The sequence below is a fragment of the Gigantopelta aegis genome, chromosome 9 (genome assembly GCF_016097555.1).
Source record: "Gigantopelta aegis isolate Gae_Host chromosome 9, Gae_host_genome, whole genome shotgun sequence".
Lineage (NCBI taxonomy): Eukaryota > Metazoa > Mollusca > Gastropoda > Neomphalida > Peltospiridae > Gigantopelta > Gigantopelta aegis.
The window spans coordinates 81,659,960-81,683,694 of NC_054707.1; the positions used below are offsets into that span (position 1 = coordinate 81,659,960).

Consider the following 23,735-nt stretch of genomic DNA (forward strand, 5'->3'; position numbering starts at 1 on the left):
GCAAATGGCAAACAAAAGGCATAAAAAAAATTATTCTGCTGAAAGTCAATAAATAGCTCACTAGGGACCAAGGTGTTTGATTGGTCAGTGAGTCATGGCCCACTATTGGTCCATGTCGGCCATTACACAAGGCTTTTATTTGCCATGATCTTGTGTTCATGCTCTTTAACTTTGAAAAGGAATTTGTAAAGGCCCATGTGATTAGTGAGACTGTGGTATTATTTTGGAGGTGGTATAGTTATCAAACTGCCCAATGAAAAATAACCTGGATTTTTATTTTCAAATTAGCTAAAAGTTTGTTTTGTTTAATGGTGCACTGATAGGAACGAAAAATAGCCTTACGACGTGGATTGATCCCAAACTGACCACACATCAAGCCAGTGCTTTGCCACTGGGCTACATCCCATCTCCATCTCCATCCAATGAATGGATGAATGTTTAACGACACCCCAGCACGAACAATACATCGGCTATTGGGTGTCAAACTATGGTAAGTGAATGTTTAATGACACCCCAGCACGAACAATACATCGGCTATTGGGTGTCAAACTATGGTAAGTGAATGTTTAATGACACCCCAGCACGAACAATACATCGGCTATTGGGTGTCAAACTATAGTAAATGCTAAACATGAAGTGATGATCAACATCAATATAAAAATTGAAGATTTAAATAGAAACAGTGTAAAGAACTGTGCAAAAATATAAATATCACAGATAGATACTGACTTTTACTCAAAATTTCAATTTTGTGCTGTATTGGCCATTCTCAAAGAGAATGTTACACCCTTGCATCACAGTGAGGTTACAGCACGTGCAGGGGCCATCCAATGAATAATAACCAGGATTTTTATTTTCATATTAGCAACACCCAACTGGTAAAGAGAAAATCTTGACAGCTTACTAACATGTTGCATTTGAAATGAAATATCCAACCATATCTTCATGAGATGTCTATTATATACTCTTCAAAAAAAGTAGTGGAACCTGAAATATTAATGTTAACTATTGGACCGAACATACGTTTTGACCACAGACATCCTAGTAAAGAACATTCAGCTCTGTTTATCAACACACCGAAACACATTCCATAGTTTGCACATGCATCACACAGTTGCCCCATACACGTGCGTGGGGTGTCATTCTCGATTTTGACAATTTCCAGGAAGGTCGATTAATCACTGTGGAACATTATTTCTGTCAATCTTTTTCATTCTGTTGATCATACAGTTGTTATTGTTTTGTTTTTAGTCATTGTTATTGTTTGAAATTGCAATTTACTGATAAAAAACCCAGTCAACTTTCAAATTTCACTTCTGACCCCAATCGTCTTACAAGATCTTCGGTGGTCATAAAACCTACTGTAATACTGAACTACCGGTTGTAATGTTTGCCCAATTAATTCACTATAATCATATAACCATTCTCCACAGCTAATATACCTTACAATTTTTGCAATAGTAAATTCTTATTAGAGTTCCCCAATTTTTGTAAAGAGTGTATATGACTTGAAATATTTTATTTATTAGATACCAGTACATAGGAAGGAAGGATATGTTTTATTTAACAACACACTCAACACATTTTATTAGAAGTATACAGAGGATAATAAACAAGTTACCAGTTATTATCAAGTTTATGTCCCATGTGAAATGAAAATTATTTCATGAAAAACAAAGTGGGTAATAACTGGTAACAAGTTTATTATTCTATTTATTACCCATCAATTGGTATTTTATTCTATTTATTACCCATCAATTGGTATTTTATTCTATATAAAGTTTCATTATTATTTTTTTATTTAAACAAACTGTCAAAATTATTTCACATACCAAAGATCCATGGTTTGATTACTTTCAAGGTAATTAAAAGAAGATCCCCCACCCACCCTCAACCCCACAAACACCTTTTGTTAGCAATTTGGCACTGAGATGATTAAAGTTAAAGTTTGTTTTGTTTAATGACAGCACTTGAGCACATTGATTTTTAATCATCTTCTATTGGATGGCAAACATATAGTCTTAGAGTTGAAACCTGTTACATTTTTCAATTAGTAGCAAGGAATGTTTTATATACACCATCCCACAGACACAATAGCACATACAAAGCCTTTGATATACCAGTCGTAGTGCACTGGCAGGAACGACAAATAGCCCAATTGGTCCACTGATGGGGATCGATCCTGGACTGACTGTGCCTCAAATGAATGCTATACCACTGGACTACGTCCTGGCCCCATTTTTTAATCTGTTGCTATTTTAACAATATTTAATCTAAGGCCCAATTTTTTTTTTTAATATAACAAATATCCATGTAGTAATGTGTGTGAAATATCAAAGTTACAGTGTCCAGATTAAAAAAACTAAAAAATTCTATATTCGTTAGGGTTATACATTTTGTCCAGGCCACCCGGTATATATACAGTTGGTAATTAGCAATTCATTAGGATCTCCTAGTTGTGTGTATACAAATGTTAGTCACACATTGTTTTATTTTGCCACCTGATTGCCCAGCCTGGAACCGAAAGATGAAAATTGAAACATAAAACAGTGAATAAATGTATGCATGAGTTGAGCCCCAGCTGTCAAATTGGGGTTGGCAACACCATTACAGGGTGACAATTAAATGCTAATGTCGCATGCGCTAGAGGTGAAACCTGGAGACAAGCACGACACTGTGAAGTTGTTACCACAGATCTCATGTGACAAGAACAGATGTACGAAGACAGCAGTGTCATTCAGTGGTCACTCCATTCTCCTGAGGACCAGTTCCCTCTGGTGGACTCACTAGCTTATTTTCTCATTCCAACCAGCACTACATGACAGGTGTATCAAAGGCTGTGGTATGTGCTGTTCCATGGAAAAATGGCATCTAATTCCACACATGGTGTAAAATACTGATCTATCCAACCCTGATTTGTATAACTGGTATGTGCCACTCCACCATGATTCTATAACTGGTATATGCCATCCCATCCTGATTTCTATGACTGGTGAAATACCTGGCATGTACCCTGATTTCTATAACTGATGTAATACCTAATTTCTATGACTGGTGTGCTACCTCACATTGATTTCTATAAGTGGTGTAATACCTGGTATGTTCCACCCCACACTGATTTCTATATCTGGTGTAATACCTGGCATGTCCCACCTCACCCTGATTTCTATATCTGGTGTAATACCTGGCATGTCCCACCTCACACTGATTTCTATAACTGGTGTAATACCTGGCATGTCCCACCTCACACTGATTTCTATATCTGGTGTAATACATGGCATGTCCCACCTCACCCTGATTTCTATATCTGGTGTAATACCTGGCATGTCCCACCTCACACTGATTTCTATAAGTGGTGTAATACCTGGCATGTCCCACCTCACACTGATTTCTATATCTGGTGTAATACATGGCATGTCCCACCTCACCCTGATTTCTATATCTGGTGTAATACCTGGCATGTTCCATCCCACACTGATTTCTATAACTGGTGTAATACCTGGCATGTTCCACCCCAAACTGATTTCTGTATCTGGTGTAATACCTGGCATGTTCCACCCCACACTGATTTCTATATCTGGTGTAATACCTGGCATGTTCCACCCCACACTGATTTCTATATCTGGTGTAATACCTGGCATGTTCCACCCCACACTGATTTCTATATCTGGTGTAATACCTAGCATGTGGCATGTCCCACCCCACACTAATTTCTATATCTGGTGTAATACCTGGCATGTCCCACCCCACACTGATTTCTATATCTGGTGTAATACCTGGCATGTCCCACCCCACACTGATTTCTGTATCTGGTGTAATACCTGGCATGTCCCACCCCACACTGATTTCTATATCTGGTGTAATACCTGGCATGTCCCACCCCACACTGATTTCTATATCTGGTGTAATACCTGGCATGTCCCACCCCACACTGATTTCTATAAGTGGTGTAATACCTGGCATGTTCCACCCCACACTGATTTCTATATCTGGTGTAATACTTGGCATGTCCCACCCCACACTGATTTCTATATCTGGTGTAATACCTGGCATGTCCCACCTCACACTGATTTCTATATCTGGTGTAATACCTGGCATGTCCCACCTCACACTGATTTCTATATCTGGTGTAATACCTGGCATGTCCCACCCCACACTGATTTCTATATCTGGTGTAATACCTGGCATGTCCCACCTCACCCTGATTTCTATATCTGGTGTAATACCTGGCATGTCCCACCTCACCCTGATTTCTATATCTGGTGTAATACCTGGCATGTCCCACCTCACCCTGATTTCTATAAGTGGTGTAATACCTGGCATGTCCCACCTCACACTGATTTCTATATCTGGTGTAATACCTGGCATGTCCCACCTCACCCTGATTTCTATATCTGGTGTAATACCTGGCATGTCCTACCCCACACTGATTTCTGTATCTGGTGTAATACCTGGCATGTCCCACCCCACACTGATTTCTATAAGTGGTGTAATACCTGGCATGTTCCACCCCACACTGATTTCTATATCTGGTGTAACACCTGATATGTGCCACCTCACCCTGATTTCTATAACTGGTGCAATACCTGGCATGTCCCATATGAGATGCATCATAGACAGTGGGACCACAGCTGTACCAGAGAACACGACGTCCATTCTGCGGTATAAACTCCTCCTGTAACGATAAAATTAACAACCTGTAAAAATGACTGTGTAAAAACACAAAACAAATGCACATACATGTAGGCCTAATTTCTCCTCATCAATCTGGTTTACAATGAACCATCATAGTGTTGAAAACAATTTACATGTGCCAAATTATTTATTGCAAACAGATTTTCAGCAGTAAAATCAAAACTGAATTGTTCCCGTGAAATTTAAAGTTCAGTTGATCATCCCTCAAACTGAATTTGAAGCCAGAACCATCAACAAAAACCAGGCCCTAACACTGTGTATGCAAGGAAAAGACAGGAGAGGATAATGTAAAAACCCAGCCACATGCATTTTTAAATAACAACTGTTAACCAGTAAACACAGACTACGGGTGGGACGTACGTGTGTGTGTGTGTGTGCGTGTGCGTCTGCGTGTGCGTGTGTGTGTGTGTGTGTGCGTGTGTTTCTGGGGGTTAATGTCCCCCCCCTCCCGTTCGTTTCTTTCCTCTTTTTTTTTCAATTAGCAAGTGACATTTCCACAGACAGGGCAGCATAAATAGCCTCCTTTGATGTACCATTATGAACACTCAGTTACTAGACAGTGTAGAAATATGTTCTGCTAGTGCAGCTTTCAGTCTGTGTTAACAAGTCATCAAAAGGAACATCAAACTGTGTCCTTTTAAGACAGGTGGCTAATTAATACAATTCAGTATGTACTATATTAGATTATTTTAGAGACAGGTGGCTGCTTAATACAGGTTAGTTCTTACACTATTAGATTACGTGTGAGAATGGTGAGGTGGCATCATATGACTGGCTAGAGGTGGGGATTCTAACCACTGGACTAAATCCTCGTTTATAATGATATGAAAGATGTATTTTTTAATTTGTGACAAAAGACTTTAGGACAATACCACAGACTTTAGCATAATACCATAGCCACTAAACTATTGAGGCCAGTGAACTAAATCCTATTTTATAATCATTAATGAAAGATGTTTTATTGCTGAATTTAAGGCAAAATACTTTTGGACAGTACCACAACCACTAAATTATCAAAGCCAGTGGTGAGGATTCTAACCAATGGACTAAATCCAATTTCTAATGCCATGAAAGATCTTGTTCTGCTGAATTTGAGACAAAAGACTTTTGGACAGTACCACAACCACTAAATTATCAAAGCCAGTGGTGAGGATTCTAACCAATGGACTAAATCCAATTTCTAATGCCATGAAAGATCTTGTTCTGCTGAATTTGAGACAAAATACTTTTGGACAGTACCATATCCCAGCTGCATGGCAGCAATGGCCAGCTGTGACTTGCACCATCAGGCCTACACACAAGATTTACAAGAGATTACCATGTGACTCAAATCTCACTTGAAATGAAGCAGGCCACCTCAAACCCTGTTCCAAACAGTTTACATGCAATTATCTAATTACAGGCTGTTTTCACAATCAAATTAAACGTTTAGATTTCTCCATTACCACAATAGTGATAACTCTCCATCAACTACTGATGGATGGACAGGTCTAGCAAGTGGGCAGTGAGAAATTGAAAGATCACTTATTTTCTGAATTAACACCAATTTACAATTTAAATCACTTATGTTCCCAGGATAACTGTCTCTCATTTTAGAATGAGGGTGCTGAACATTTGTAGTGAACATAAGGAATAAAAAAACATTTTAACAATAAAAAAAAATTATTGCAAAAATAGATACCATTATTTAAACATCAATTACAAATTTGATAATTTCACATATGTAGGCCTCGGTGGTGTCGTGGTTAAGCCATCGAACATAAGACTGGTAGATACTGGGTTCGCAGCCCAGTACCGGCTCCCACCCAGAGCCCGTTTTAACAACTCAGTGGGTAGGTATAAGGCCACTACACCATCTTTTCTCTCACTATAACCACTAAGGCTGGTAGATACTGGGTTCGCAGCCCGGTACCGGCTCCCACCCAGAGCCAGTTTTAACAACTCAATGGGTAGGTATAAGGCCACTACACCATCTTTTCTCTCACTATAACCACTAAGACTGGTAGATAGTGGGTTCGCAGCCCGGTACCGGCTCCCACCCAGAGCCCGTTTTAACAACTCAATGGGTAGGTATAAGGCCACTACACCATCTTTTCTCTCACTATAACCACTAAGACTGGTAGATAGTGGGTTCGCAGCCCGGTACCGGCTCCCACCCAGAGCCAGTTTTAACAACTCAATGGGTAGGTATAAGGCCACTACACCATCTTTTCTCTCACTATAACCACTAAGACTGGTAGATAGTGGGTTCACAGCCCGGTACCGGCTCCCACCCAGAGCCAGTTTTAACAACTCAATGGGTAGGTGTAAGGCCACTACACCATCTTTTCTCTCACTATAACCACTAAGACTGGTAGATAGTGGGTTCACAGCCCGGTACCGGCTCCCACCCAGAGCCAGTTTTAACAACTCAATGGGTAGGTGTAAGGCCACTACACCATCTTTTCTCTCACTATAACCACTAACAATTAACCCACTGTCATGGACAGACAGATCAGATAGCTGAGGTGTGTGCCCAGTTCAGCGTGCTTGAACCTTAATTGGATATAAGCATGAAAATAAAGTTGGACTGAACTGTAGGCCATATAATATACAGTGAAAGCCTTCAAAACCAGACCCTGTGTAAAACTGAAATTCCCTCAAAACTAGATGTTCTCTCACACTCCTTTTTAAACAATCAGTAAAGAACCGAACCTCTCTAAACAGGACCCCCATGATAACTGGATTTTTTACTTGGTCTCATGGGTGTCTGATTTAGAGAGGTTTCACTTTATTATATAACATTTAGTGAAATATCTTAAAATAGCAGTGAAATAAAAGTGTTATCAGTCACTCAGTGATGATAACACATTTTAGAGTGATAAATTCACTATTTCACTCTAAACTGTGTTATCATCACTATAGAAAGTGTTATCTTCACTGTAAGAAAACCGGAACTATTTTGCTGCTGGCATTTTAAAAATAAAGGTAAATTGCCAAAAGTTATATAATAAATAGAAAATTTCATGTTTTTTGTCAAATATGATTTATATCTCATCGAGTAAAGTTTGCAATCATATCTCACGACTTTGACAAAAAACATGAAATATCCTCTATGTATTTATGAAATGAGTTAAGGCTGATCGAGATCTGATCACATGGGGCTGAGCAATCATATACTGACAGAAAGACATTAGAGAACACATGGCACTGTATAGACCCAATTTTATTCACTATTAGCATAATAATCTCTGTATTTCATACAGAATTGTAATGTGGGATTGAGTGTCAATAGAGCCAAAATGACTGCAGAAGCATGACCAACTTCTGACATATGGATTGAGGGTTGTGGTTGCAATCTCTATCTGCTGTTACTATTTTTGTGATCACTTATTTCTTGACATCAGTATATTTTTATATCTATTATCTACATAATTCAAGATAATCATGGAAATATAACCAGTATGACCCACATGTGTCATAATGATTTCACGTGCCCAACGAATGACGTCATTTTGTGAAGCAATGTCAAAACTTAATGCAGCTTCCCCAGTGTTAGATATGTATAAACATTATCAAAATGATGCCATACATTTGAAATGTTTTGACATGGTCTAAGCTTGTTATTCATAAAAATAATATTTTGGATAATGTGAATAATAAAGAAATTATTACACTCGTGTGTTAATAATACTGATCTTATGAAACTCGTATCAGGATTCATGTATTATCCTCGCTCTTGCTCTGGTAATATAATCAGTATGACACACAAGCTCATATAATATCTATATATACCCACCACATAAATTTCAATTTCTAGGACATTAATTTATTAGAACAGATAATAGTATTTGCACAAATAAATGATGCTACATATTACTGCTAATCATTTACAGCATTATTAAAAGTTCTGTGGCGAGACAGCCAGGTAGATAAAGAAGGAAAAAAACCCAAACAAATGAAAACCAACGTTTCGTGTCATTTTAGACCATAACACAGATCCGGGTCTGGTACAGTGCGGATGTAACAATAAAACACACAAACCAAATTCTGACACCTCAATACAGCTTACACCAAAACACCATACCTATCAGCCATCTATACAATAACAATGAATACAACCTTTATGTTAAGTAAATTAAATTTTCAATTTCCATATCGATTTAAACTGAAATCAATTAATACTCATAAAAACCCACTTGGCTTCTTTGTAAAATCAATAAGTGTTTACTGTTGTGATTATAAAACTAGCAATTATTTGTTTAAAAAACATCTTTTCTTCTCCCGCACTTCACAGTAAACCATGTTTGAACGACGCTTAGGAAAATGAAACACGGTCTATTGACATTTTCACCAAAGCCGGCTTTACAACGAATATGAACCGATGGCTGGGTGTAATTCAAATAACAGACTTTTCCACTAAAAGGTAAATACTGTTTGCTGGAAAATGATTAACCCTGTGGGTCCGAGTGGGTGAGTTTGAATACCTGACACTGAGTGAGTGGGTATGGGTTTGGGGTAGGCCAAGTTTCACACAGACGGTTCTTACAATGACGACGCAGGTGTCGCACTCCCTACTGAATATCACTTGACAAGTCAGACGCCCGGCCTTTGTGCAGCTTAGCATACATTTACATACAGTAAGACCCTTGGGTTTTTTATTAATTATTCTTAATTTTGAACAGCATGTGTGTAGTTTGCGCAGTGGTAGAGCACCTGCCTGAGGTATGATAGGTCATAGGATCGCCCATCCTTGGAGGACATAACAGGTTTTATTTAACGACGCACTCAACACATTTTATTTACGGTTATATGGCATCACACATATGGTTAAGGACCACACAGATTTTGAGAGGAAACCCGCTGTCGCCACTACATGGGCTACTCTTTCTGATTAGCAGCAAAGGATCTTTTATTTGCGCTTCCCACAGGCAGGATAGCACTAACCATGGCCTTTGTTGAACCAGTTATGGATCACTGGTCGGTGCAAGTGGTTTACACCTACCCATTGAGCCTTGTGGAGCACTCACTCAGGGTTTGGAGTCGGTATCTGGATTAAAAATCCCATGCTTCGACTGGGATCCGAACCCAGTACCTACCAGCCTGTAGACCGATGGCCTAACCACAATGCCACCGAGGCCGGTTAGCTCAGTTAGAGTGCTCGACTAAAGCATGATAGGTTGTAAAATCGATTGTCCTTGTTGGACCTAAAGGGTCTTTTATCTTGTCCCAACCTGTGATCCATGACTGGTATTTATCAAAGGCCGTGGTTTGTGAATTCCTGTCCTTTGTAAAGCACATGTAAAAAATCCTTGCTGCTATTCAGTAAGAGTAACCTATATGGTGACATATGATTTCTTATTAAATGTTGAAATAATTATATGTTAAACACCAATAGCTGTGGTTTACAATGTACTGAAGTGTCTTTAATACAAAAAAAGAAAAAAGAAAAAAAAGAAATAATAAATAAATATTTTTCCTTTCTTTGTTAAGAATGCACGGTCGGTCTGGGATCAATCCTCGTCGGTGGACCCATTGGGCTATTTCTTGTTCCAGCCAGTGCACCACGAATGGTATATCAATGTACTACCCTGTCTGTGGGATGGTGCATATAAAAGATCCCTTGCTGCTAATTGAAAAGAGTAGCTCATGAAGTGGTGACAGCAGGTTTCCTCTCAATATGTGTGTGGTTCTTAACCATATGTCTGATGCCATATAACCGTAAATAAAATGTGTTGAGTGTGTCGTTAAATAAAACATTTCTTTCTTTTTCCTTTCTTTGTTAAGGGGCTTGGTGGTAAAATGCTTGATTGAGGCGTGGTCAGTCTAAGATCGATTCCCATGAGTGGGCCCATTGGGCTACATGTATTTCTCGTTTCTGGTATATCAAAGGATGTGGTATGTGCTATCCTGTCTGTGGGATAGTGCATATAAAAAATCCTTGCTACTAATGCAAAAATGTATAGGGTTTCCTAAGACTATATGTCAAAATTACCAAATGTTTGACATCCAATAGTCGGTGATTAATAAATCAATGTGCTCTAGTGGCGTTGCTAAAATAAACAAACTTTAACCTTTCTTTGTTGTTACTTCATGTAGAACTTTGTATAATCCTGGTGTAATTTTACTTGAAAAGAAGAATCTTCATTCTCACAATTGCTGAATAATTGGACACCAATCTTCAGTAAGAGAAATAAATTTGGCATAAACCATCGTTTTGGTGGGAGGTAATAATTTATTTATATATTTTGATTTCTTTTCAAGTGCAAACAAAAGTAATAAAACAAGATTAAAGCAGTACAGAGGAGTTTGCTTTGTGTTCAAAGACATAAACAAGCACGCACAACAAACGAAAGTGTTAATTGTTTTACACTTCCGGAAAAATAATTCTTTGAGGAAATATCTTCAAAGAGAAAGGATTATTTCACCCATTTGCTGCTAACTAACCAATGATTGTAGTCATGGATCAACAGATTCAGTTTCTTCAATTGTAAAATCCAGTAAAATATCTTTTAATTCCTTTGCACTGGCGTACTGTTAATAATGCACACTCTTTCCTTCCTTCCTTCCTTCCTTCCTTTATAAATTCATTCATTTAAACATTTCTTCATTCATTCATCCATCCATCCATCCATTCATTCCTCCATGAAAGTGAAAAAAAAGTCCACAAGAACAGTTTCACAAAACATATTACATATGTTAAAATTTTATTTAATGACACCACTAGAGCATATTGATTTATTAATCATCGTCTATTGGATGTCAAACATTTGGTAATTTTGATGTATAGTTTGGGGCATAGCCAGAAAGGAAAAAATGCTGAGGCAAACCCAGACCTGTAAAATAAATATCAGTGACATGGGAAAAATAAAATAAATCTGGGGAAATTCCAGACGAGGCAAACGCCTCATTTGCCTCATGTTGGGTATGCCATTGATAGTCTTAGATAGGGCACCCACTACATTTTTCCTTTAGTAGCAAGGGATCTTTTATATGCACCATCCCACAGACAGGATAGCACATACCACAGCCTTTGATATACCAGTCGTGGAGAAGTGACTGGAATGAGAAATAGCTCAATGGGCCCACCGACGGGAACAATCCTATAGACTGACAATACATAAGGTGAGTGCTGTATTACATAGATGCTAACTCCTATACACTGACAATACATCAGGTGAGTGATGTATTACATAGATGCTGACTGCTATAGACTGACAATACATCAGGTGAGTGATGTATTACATAGATGCTCACTCCTATAGACTGACAATACATCAGGCGAGTGCTGTATTACATAGATGCTGACTTCTATAGACTGACAATACATCAGGCAAGTGCTGTATTACATAGATGCTCACTCCTATAGACTGACAATACATCAGGTGAGTGCTGTATTACATAGATGCTGACTGCTATACACTGACAATACATCAGGTGAGTGATGTATTACATAGATGCTCACTCCTATAGACTGACAATACATCAGGCGAGTGCTGTATTACATAGATGCTGATTTCTATAGACTGACAATACATCAGGCGAGTGCTGTATTACATAGATGCTGACTGCTATAGACTGACAATACATCAGGTGAGTGATGTATTACATAGATGCTGACTGCTATAGACTGACAATACATCAGGTGAGTGATGTATTACATAGATGCTGACTTCTATAGACTGACAATACATCAGGTGAGTGATGCTAACTTGAAACTATTCCATTTCGCCTGAACTTTTACATTTGAATTAATTAAATGTGCAGGAGTTAACAAGTTTATTTATACAATATTTAATAAAATATACAACAAAAACCCATTTATAAAGCCACCCAAAAGGTCCACCATGTAGTTGCTTTAAGACAATCAGCTGCTTAATACAGACCAAGTTGTAATAGTTTAATCAAGCAGTGGAGAATGTACAGGAAGTCCATTCTCTAAGGTTATACACCACCGTTAATTACTCCATGCAGTTCAATACAATTTCTATGTCAGAATATATTCTGTGAAAAATACAACACTCAAAGAAAGATTTTTTTTGTTTATGAGGAACTTTTTCCTAAACCGGACTATATTAAGCTGCTACAGCAAGTAATGACAGGACAAACCGGACTATATTAAGCTGCTACAGCAAGTAAAGACAGGACAAACCGGACTATATTAAGCTGCTACAGCAAGTAACGACAGGACAAACCGGACTATATTAAGCTGCTACAGCAAGTAACGACAGGACAAACCGGACTATATTAAGCTGCTACAGCAAGTAACGACAGGACAAACCGGACTATATTAAGCTGCTACAGCAAGTAACGACAGGACAAACCGGACTATATTAAGCTGCTACAGCAAGTAACGACATGACTAATGGTGGCGTGTTGCCCTAAAGCAGATTCTGACCTCTGACCTGAACGTTAAAAAAGGTTCAAATTGCATTGTTCACAGCTGTAGATTCTTGAAAACTGTTATAGTGTTTAAGGCCATAGAAATTATATCAACAGGATTAGGAGGAGAGGGGCAATCTCTATGGGGCAATCTGGGGGAGGGGCAATTTCTAGTGAGGGAAGCACAGTCTCTAATCGAAGGGAACAAGGCACAGGCCAGATTTTTATCCATATTTATATGGGCGGGTAAGATGTAGCCCATTGGTAAAGCACTTGCTTGATGTGTGGTAGGTCTGGGATCGATCCCTGTCGGTGGGCCCATTGGACTATTTCTCATTTCAGCCAGTGCAACATGACTGGTAAATCAAAGTCTATGGTATGTGTTATCCTGTCTGTGGGATGGTGACAATAAAAGATCCGTTGCTACTAATGGAAACATGTAGCGGGTTTCAAATGTTTGACATCCAATAGCCGATGATCAATAAATCATTGTGAACTTGTGGTGTCATTAAAGAAAATCTTCTTCTTTTTTTTAAATGTACATTGTATATGGAGTATGAACAAAAAACTCTCATACATAAGTGGTTAGAACAGTGTGACGTCACAGCAATGGATTATTTTGGAAGATCAGTCATTAACACAGGTGTTTGTTTAATAAAGGTCAGAATTATTTTATACAATTTAGGAGTAAGGTGACCTATATTAAGACAGAAATAAAATCCATGAATTCATGAATGTAGGGGACCTGCATGTGTGCCCTTTGCAAGTCAGTGGTTGCTACATAGAGGGTCCTTCATTTAAGGTTGAACCATAGCTTTAACAGAATGAATGGATGAATGGGACTAATGGACAAACAGATCGATGGACGGACGGACAGACGGATGGACAGACGGACGGACGGATGGATGGATGGATGGACGGACAGATGGATGGATAGATGAACAGATGGATGAGTGGATGGATGGATGGACTAGTGGATGAATAGATGGATGGATGGATAGACGGACAGATAGATGGATGGATGGGTGGATGGACGAACAAACGGATGGATGGATGGACGAGCGGATGGACGGATGGATGGATGGATGGACACAGTAACAGATGGACAGACAGCACATGAACAAATGTTTAATGATACCCTAGCATACCCCCCCCCCCCCCGAAAACCCATTGCTATTAGGTTCCAGACAAAACAACAGATGAGAGATAATTTATCACTCAGACGCCTCAACAATTATTTCTTGCTAACAGAGAGAAAGCCCAGAGTGCCAGGAACATGTGACAAATAAAGGTTCCATCACAGCAGACCAGATACATACTGGTGTCCTGAAGACATTTTACATATTGACAAATAATTACTCTCATGTAAAATGAATGCAGTGATTACAGGCCTGGGGGCGGCAATCACTAACACAGCTGGCTGGGTGTCCCCGAGTTCCTGGACATTCTCACCAGCATATCCGGACCATCACAGTGCTATCATCACACCACAGATGGAGCCATCTGTATTCAACAGGACGTAGAATGCGTGTGATATACATACATCAACTCTCATTTATATATTTCAGATTACAGTCATGTCTGTGTTAATGAATCACCTTAAGATATAGAACTTGTGTGATATACATACATCACCTTTCATTTATACATTTCACATTATAGTCGCATCTGTGTTAACGAATCACCTAAAAATATAGCAGGTTATAGAACGCTTGTGATATATATAAATCACCTTTCATTTATATACATTTCAGATTACAGTTGTGTCTGTGTTAACGAGTCACCTAAAGATATAACAGGTCACAGAACTCGTGTTATACATACATCACCTTTCATTTATATATTTCACATTACAGTCGCATTTGTGTAAATTACTGGTCACCTAAATATATAACAGGTTATAGAAATCATTTAATACATACATCACCTTTCATTTATACATTTCAGATTACAGTTGCATCTGTGTTAACGAATCACCTAAAGATATAACAGGTTACAGAACGCATGTGATATAATACATCAACTCTCATTTATACATTTCAGATTACAGTCACGTCTGTGTTAACGAGTCACCTAAAGATATAACAGGTTACAGAATGCATGTGATATAATACATCACCTTTCATTTATACATTTCAGATTACAGTCGCATCTGTGTTAACGAATCATCTAAAGATACAACGTTTAAAGCGAAGTAGCTGTTTAATATAGTCAGTTTGTATTATTTTATATGTTTTTCAAACATTGTAAGGTGCCTTCTGAAGACAGGTGACTGCTTAATACATATCAGTCTTGGTGTTCCATTAAAGCATGTGGATACAGACCACATATACAGAAATATATATATATATATATAATTAAAGAAATGTCCATCAAGTACATGCACATCTCCACATGTGTGTGTGGCATTTATAATCAACCATAACCATCAAATTAAAAACACAAATTATTAACACATACTTTACATTATCGCATTACATTACATTATCAGAAGTACCAAAACTGTGAAAGACCCTTATAACTAACTGAAATGCACAATCAATACTATATATGAAATTAAAATGATTGTTTTGTATCATATAGTGATCATATGTGTATCTGTCATCAGCACCAGAAATTGCTCAAAATGCACACACACATAACTCGGTGAAATAGACAATTGTTTACAATCAACAACCTAGATAACATATACAAATCTGATTCCATATACTGGTAGGAAATTTCCCCCCCACCGATTTTTATTTAATCTATTTTTCTTTGGAAAAAAGTGAACGCAAAGTCACAATATCATCTGAATTCAGCTCGGGCACGAACAAAAAGACATCAATAAGTTGTGATGACTATCCGCACTCAATTACGGTTTCGGCTATTAACAACATCAATGGGGCTGGGAGTGTTTTTATCCACTCAAGTGAAAGTTATTAACTTGCATGTCAACCAGTATTGAACCTATTATTGCACAAATATGTGAGGAATTATTTCTTCTGTCAGAATATAAAGCCATTTCGGAAGGTAACATGGTGTGACGTAACCATGGAGATTAGAAGTACTGATTCCCGTTTGTAAAATGTTTGCCTTGTTTAATGGCACCACTAGAACACATTGATTTATTAATCATCGGCTATTAAATGTCAAACATTTGGTCATTTTGATATATAGTCTAAGAAAGGAACCCACTACATTTTTCCATTAATAGCAAGTGACCTTTTATATGCACCATCCCACAGACAGGATAGCACATACCATGGTCTTTAATATATCAGTCTTGATACACTGGCTAGAATGAGAAATAACCCAATCAACCACACATCAAGCGAGTGCTTTACCACTGGGCTACGGCCCACCATCAATTCAATTTTTTAGCCACTGTGAAGAGAATCTGGTTAATACAGCATTTTATTACCCATACGATTAAAACATCTTTTAGTATGTATCAAAGTGATATGTCCTACTAGAAACTGATATGTCCCACTGTGTCTTTCGGTGATGTCACCAGCTATCTTATGATATCATTGCACATACTTCCTCCCTCTTTTGTTCCTCTCCATTGTCATTTGCTAAATCTGACAGGCATAACAAAGTTACCAAACACTGGATGGATGGAAAGATAAGATGATAAGTGGATGGATGGATGGATGGATGGATGGATGGACAGATGGACAGATATACAGACGGATGGATGGACGCATGGATGGATGCAGTGGATGGAACAATGGATGGATGGATGGATGGATGGATGGAACAATGGATGGATGGATGGATGGATGGATAGGATGATTGGATGGGTGGGTGGATAGATGGATGGATGGATGGATGGATGGATGGATGGATGGAGGGAGGGATGGATGGATGGATGGATGGATGGATGGATGGATGGATGGATGGATGGATGGATGGATGGATGGATGGATAGGATGATTGGATGGATAGATGGATAGGATGATTGGATGAATGGATGGATAGGATGATTGGATGGATAGATGGATTGGATGATTGGATGAATGGATGGATGGATGAATGGATGGCTTCTTTTATGTTTGGGATTTTTTCATGGCCAGACATTTGAAATATGCTATTTGGGAACAATAACCAACGCAAATGCAGCCATATTCATATAAAAAGCTCCATCACAATATCATGAAACCATTTCATCAATTTCTCGAATATGCTACACTTTGAAATAAATCGTCTCACACCCCGTACAAAAGAATTAATTAAATCTATTTTCTGTAAAATAGTATCAGGTACGCTGCCATGGATTAGCAACAAACACGCGGAGATATCGATAGGCGCTAATTGTATTCTGCACTCAGTCGCTGCTGTTTTTCTATTAGTCCTGTCAATGGATCCATGACTGTTTTTGTCCGTTCAAGCAAAAATTTATTACCTGTGAGATCATACAATATTAAGATTCGACGATACAGCTGCGCATGCAAACCAAAGAACAGGATCCATTACATTTCCTCGCAATCATAATAAAAAAGCAGGAATAGAATTTTTTTCACCAACTTTTATTTCTCTCAATATATATTTTTTTCATATATACAAAAAAAATGTGTGTTACTGTCGATGGATTGGTGTTGAAATGACATTAATTTTTAATTTATAATAATCCTATTCGAGCTTTTATGACCATGTACATGAAAGCCGATATTTTTAGTTTCCACTTACTGGATTATGCAACAAATCAAAAAGGGATAAAAAGAAGCATTAATGTTGGATTGGAAAAACAAAACACCTTACACAGTGAAACCTTCCACACAGGCTACCTCCCTTATGCAGCCACCTGTCATTAGAGACCACGTTATATTTCTCTCAACTCACAAAATATAGTACATACTGAACTGCATTAAACAGTCACCTGTCATAAGAGACCATGTTATATTTCTCTCAACTCACAAAATATAGTACATATTGAACTGCATTAAACAGTCACCTGTCATAAGCGACCACATTATATTTCTCTCAACTCACAAAATATAATACATACTGAACTGCATTAAACAGTCACCTGTCGTAAGCGACAACATTATATTTCTCTCAACTCACAAAATATAGTACATACTGAACTGCATTAAACAGTCACCTGTCATAAGCGACCACATTATATTTCTCCACACATTATAGAATATAGCAAACATTCATAACATATTTCTCCACATATCACAGAATATAGTACATACTGAACTGTATTATACAGTTACCTATCATAAGCGAACACATAATATTTCTCCACACATCACAGACTATAATACACTGAAGTGTATAAAACAGTCATCTGTGATAAGAAAGCACATTGCATTTCTCCCACATAATATAGTATATGCATACTGAACTGTATTATTATGTTTATTAAACAGCTAACCATCTTAACAGGCCAGCTTTACTTGCTCCCATGGATTTCAACTTTTAAATACGTTTTACTGGACTATAAAACAAGTTTAAATGATAAATTCATTTTACTAACTTAGTAACTCTAAGAGCATTAGACATTGGTCTAAATGCACTGCATTATTTGATCACCCATGACCCACGTGAGTGTGTATTTCTGTGTGTGCGTGCATGTTTTTGTGTGTGTGTGTGTGTGTATATGTGTGTGTGTGTGAATGTGCTTGTGTATTTGTGTGTGCTTGTGTATGTGTGTGTATGCGTGTTTCTGTGTGTGTGTGTGTGTGTGTGCGTGTTTCTGTGTGTGTGTGTGTGCGTGTTTCTGTGTGTGTGTGTGCGTGCGTCTTTCTGTGTGTGTGTATGTGCGTGCATGTTTCTGTGTGTGTGTATGTGTGCATGTTTCTGTGTGTGTGTGTGTGTGTGCGTGTTTCTGTGCATGTGCATGTTTCTGTGTGTGTGTGTGTGTGCGTGTTTCTGTGTGTGTGTGTTTCTGTGTGTGTGTGTATATGTGTGTGTGTGTGTGAATGTGCTTGTGTATTTGTGTGTGCTTGTGTATGTGTGTGTGCTTGTGTATGTGTGTGTGTGTTCATACCTGTGTGTGTATGTGTGTGTATATCTGTGTTAGAGAGTGTGCATGCATGCGTGTGTGTGTGTGTGTGTGTGCGCGTGCGTGCATGTGTGCGTACATGTGTGCGTGCCGGGGTGTCATTCAACAAACATTTCTTTAATTTCTTTTGAAATCTGTTTAAAAAAGAAAGAGAAAAGACCATCAAAGTAAGTGGACAGTCTATTATGCAGGGGGGGGGGAGACAACATGTGGTAAAGCGGTCGGTTTGGGATTGATCTCCATCAATGGGCTCACTGGGCTATTTCTCATCCCAGCCAGTGCACCATGACTGGTATATCAAAGGCTATGGTATGTGCTATCATGTCTGTGGGATGGTGCATTGCTACTAATGAAAAAATGTAGCAGGTTTCCTCTGTAAGACTATATGTAAAAATTACCAAATGTTTGACATTCAACAGCCGATGCTTAATAAATCAATCTGCTACTGGTGTTGTTAAACAAAACAAACTTTAACTTTTTTTAATCCAAATATATATATATATATATACAGTGAAACCTCTCAAAACCAGACCCTCTGTACACTGGAATTCCCTCAAAAACGTTTTTCATGGTCCCTTTTTAAATATCTGTACACAAGAGAACCTTTCTAAACCAGATATCTCTTAAAACGGGACATTTTACTTGGTATGGATGGTGTCTGGTTTAGAGGAGTTGTACTGTGGGTATATAACAAGTTGGTATATGGCCTGAAACCTTTGTTATTATTTAAAATAATGGACAAGAAAAAGCAGTAAAAGCAGAAAGCATTTCCCAATGCCCCAAACGATGGGTATCTCTTTAAGGAGTCTGAAAGTGCCTTTATTAAGATGTTATCACATCATGAAAACGTGGCTGGCTGTACTGGCAATAACAGTAGATGACAGTTTAGATGGCTGCCCACAGAAAACAAAAAGGACTTAGTTTATACGTTACAACTTCTTCTCTTTTTATATATATACTGAACAAAAAAAGAAACTTCCGATTTGTACATATAGTATTTGTTGTGTTAAAGAATTCATTGTGTAATGAAATTATATAGGTAGTATTAGCCTTGAGCTGTATTATCAAAATTCATGAATTTTATCGATTATTTTTGCACTGTTAATCGTCGACAACGTGAAATTCAATTTGCATGTGCATTCGGTCAATTTGTTTTACTTGTCTTACTGACATTGTTGTCAAGTGAACGAAAACGCTTCAAAATTTGTAAACAAATTAACGTTTTTTACATTGTAGCATTTTCAGTATGCCAAGAATACCCAATAATTTACGCGTAAGATTTCGAACGACAGGAAGCACCAACGACTTGCCACATCGTGGACGTCCGCGTGTTACAACGCGTGGTCAAGACCGCTATATCATGAACACGCATTTACGCAATCGATTCCAAACTGCCACCGCTACTGCTGCTAACACACCTGGGCTTCATAATAACCGAATCAGTGGGCAAACTGTTCGTAATCGTCTGCGGGAGAACGGTTTACATGCACGACGTCCTTACGTCGGATGCGTTTTAACGCAACGTCATTGTCTAAATTGTCTTAATTGGGCACGTGTACACACTCGTTGGATACGGCGACGCTGGAATACCGTTCTTTTTTCGGATTAATCCAGATTTTCTTTACAACGTGGTGATGGCAGGGTGTGCGTCTACCGTAGGAGAAATGAACGCTATGCTGACTGTTGTGTTCTTGAACGAGATCGTTTCGGGGGTGGGGGTTCTGTCATGGTCTGGGCAGCCATTGCCCATGGTTATTGTTCACCACTAGTCGTCATTGATGGCAATTTAAATGCTCAACGTTACAGCGATGACATTCTCACTCATCACGTCATTCCTCTGTTCCATAACAACGATTTTTCAGCATGCTAATGCCACCTCTCATACAGCTGGAGACACTGTAAATTTTCTTAGGACAAATAACACTGATTTCATTGATGACTGGCCCGCTAAAAGTCCTGATCTCAACCACACCGAGCATGTCTGGGATAGTCTGGACAGACGACTGAGGCGTCGTCCCAACCCACCCGCTAACGTCAACGAACTTCGTCAAGCGCTCATTCAGGAATGGAACAATATTCCACAGGCAGAAATCAACACTTTAGTCAATTCTATGCACCTGTGATGCACTGCAGTGGTCAATTCAAGAGGTGGTCATACCCGTTATTAAGTGGGTGTTTTGTTTTTTAACCCCTACCACACTTGGTCAAAATTTCTCCCAGTTTCTGTTAACCTATGGCCATGATTTTTGCACCAAACGATGCATCATGGAACACTCTTTAAACGCATATATAACAATTATTCCCCCGGTTTGTTTTCATCAAGTTATGTTCAAGCAAAGTTAGTGGAAGTTTCTTATTTTGTTTTTGTTTTTGTAGTTTCACTAAGTATCATAATTACTTTAAGAACGATACCTTGTAATTGACAAGGGACATTAAAAAAAATAAGATCACACTGGGGAGAGAAGGCAATCAAAAAATAAAGAGAGAGAAAAGGTATCACGTATGCATTAGGGAAAAATGTGGCCAATCCATAAGATATAAAATACCAATTATGGTGCCTCCCCTTCCTAATTACATAATGCACTGAGGTGTGATTAAAACCACATTCTACTCTCTTCTCCAACGATTGACAAAGAAAGAAAGATATGTGTTTAATAATGCTACAGCATTTTCAACAAGATATTATTATTAGCATATTCAGGCGGGAGGTAGCCCAGTGGTAAAGTGCTCGCTTGGTGTGTGGTTGGTGTGGAATCGATCCCAGTCGGTGGACCCGATGGGCTATCTCTCGTTCCAGCCAGTGCACCACAACTGGTATACCAAAGACAAAGACCATGGTATGTGATGTCCTGTCTGTGGGATGGTGCATATAAAAGATCCCTTGCTGCTAATGGAAAAAAGGTAGCAGGTTTCCTCTCTTATGACTATATGTCAAAATTACCAAATGTTTGACATCCAATAACTGATTATTAATAAATCAATGTGCTCTAGTGGTGTCGTTAAATAAAACAAACAATTAGCATATTCTAAACTATACAGCTATTTGGTGTCTTAACATAACAGTATATGCTTATTTTGACATTTTGGAGAAAAAGAGAATGAGAAATAACCCAATGGACCCACTGACAGGGATCGATCCCAAACCGACCGTGCATCACCCGAGCACTTTACCCCTGGGGCTTCGTTCTGGCCCAGCATCCCACCATAACAGTCATTCTGTGATTTGAGAGTTTGATCTTCTTCAAACAAGCTACATGTCATAAACTTAGACCAGTGTTTAAACACACTCAAACCAACAACAAGGTCAATAGGAAATACTCCAATGGGTTCATAGATGTCAAAGTTTATCATTTTGAATTCCTCCTTTTTTTAGTTGTGTTCAGCCAGTTTGCAAATCTAATGCATAATATGTGAAATAACATGTCATTCATTAGCTCATGTTATTTTATATTAACATATTTTTTAAATGTTAACTTTCAACCATTTGGATTTTATTGTCTCTCTTTATTTCCATACATTGATTTAAAAATAAATAAATAAAAAAATAACTTTAAAAAAAAGAAGTAATAATAAATAAAAAAAATTAAAATAAGTACTAAAAAAAATAAAAACATAAAAATTAAAATAATAATAATGATATAAAGAAATATATAAATAAATAAAATATTAATTAAAACAATTAAAAACAAAACAAAAACGTATCAAATTAGTTTAAATTTTATTAATAAAATAAAATAAAATAAATAATAAAAATAAAATTATATATATATATATATATAATATTGGTACTATACTAGTCTACTTTTCGATTTTAATAAAAATATTTATTAAAGTTTTACTTATTATAAATTAAAAAATAATCCTTACAAGTTATATTCTTTACTAATTAATATTCCAATAACTGTTGTTATAATTTGTTCACTAAATAACATTAAAATTAATATTCAAAAATACCTGTGCATTTGTTACAAAGAAATTCATCATCTAAATAAAACTTACACTTCAAAAAACAATATTTGCAATAAACTAAAATCACAAAATAAACAAGTTAAAATAAATATCATATAACATTCTTTTAACAAGCTATTTTCTACACCATCTATTTATTTACAAAGATCACCCAATTTTACTTTCTAAAATCCTGGCAACAAACTTTAATTTCTACTTTGAAAAAACCTCCCACAGAAAATCATCTCGCATAGACCAACCATCAAAGTGTGCAGGGAAGCAACTCCTCCCAACCTGTGTGGCGGTGTCAGTTGGCATGGTAATGGAATGGCATAAAGCAGTGATCATCTGATTGGCTGCAAATGTCTGATGGCATTAGATGTGTGTGTGTGTGTACTGTTCTATAATTATCTGCCAGCACATGTCGGCTACTGTAGTTGTGTACATCTCTTGTACGTTGTTTGATTGGTGCCACTGGATTATCACAGCAAAGCAGATTGAGACGTTCTGTTCGTTGAGGTTTTTTTTTTCCATTCACATTGTGGTCCTCCGTGCTGTGCTGTCACCCGCACCAAGTGTTGTGTGTTGTCGGTGGCTAGCTGCCCGTCTGCCCGCCCGCCTGACTGTCTGCCGTGAGTGGATAAGGGATGGATAAGCTACCCTTTCCCCTGCTGACGACCCTGGTGGTCTTTGTGCAGACTTGGACAATAGTAAACAGTTATATGTGGGACCACCT

The 23,735-nt window shown here is 37.9% G+C and overlaps 1 protein-coding gene across 1 annotated transcript in view; it reads right to left on the reverse strand.

Annotated features, from left to right (window-relative positions):
- Positions 1–23,735, reverse strand: part of LOC121381786 (cysteine--tRNA ligase, cytoplasmic-like) — a 270,786-nt gene that overhangs the window by 51,469 nt on the left and 195,582 nt on the right. Inside the window, exon 3 of the mRNA XM_041511141.1 lies at positions 4,587–4,675. Within this exon, the coding sequence (XP_041367075.1) occupies positions 4,587–4,675 (89 nt within the window). The remainder of the gene's footprint in view (positions 1–4,586; positions 4,676–23,735) is intronic.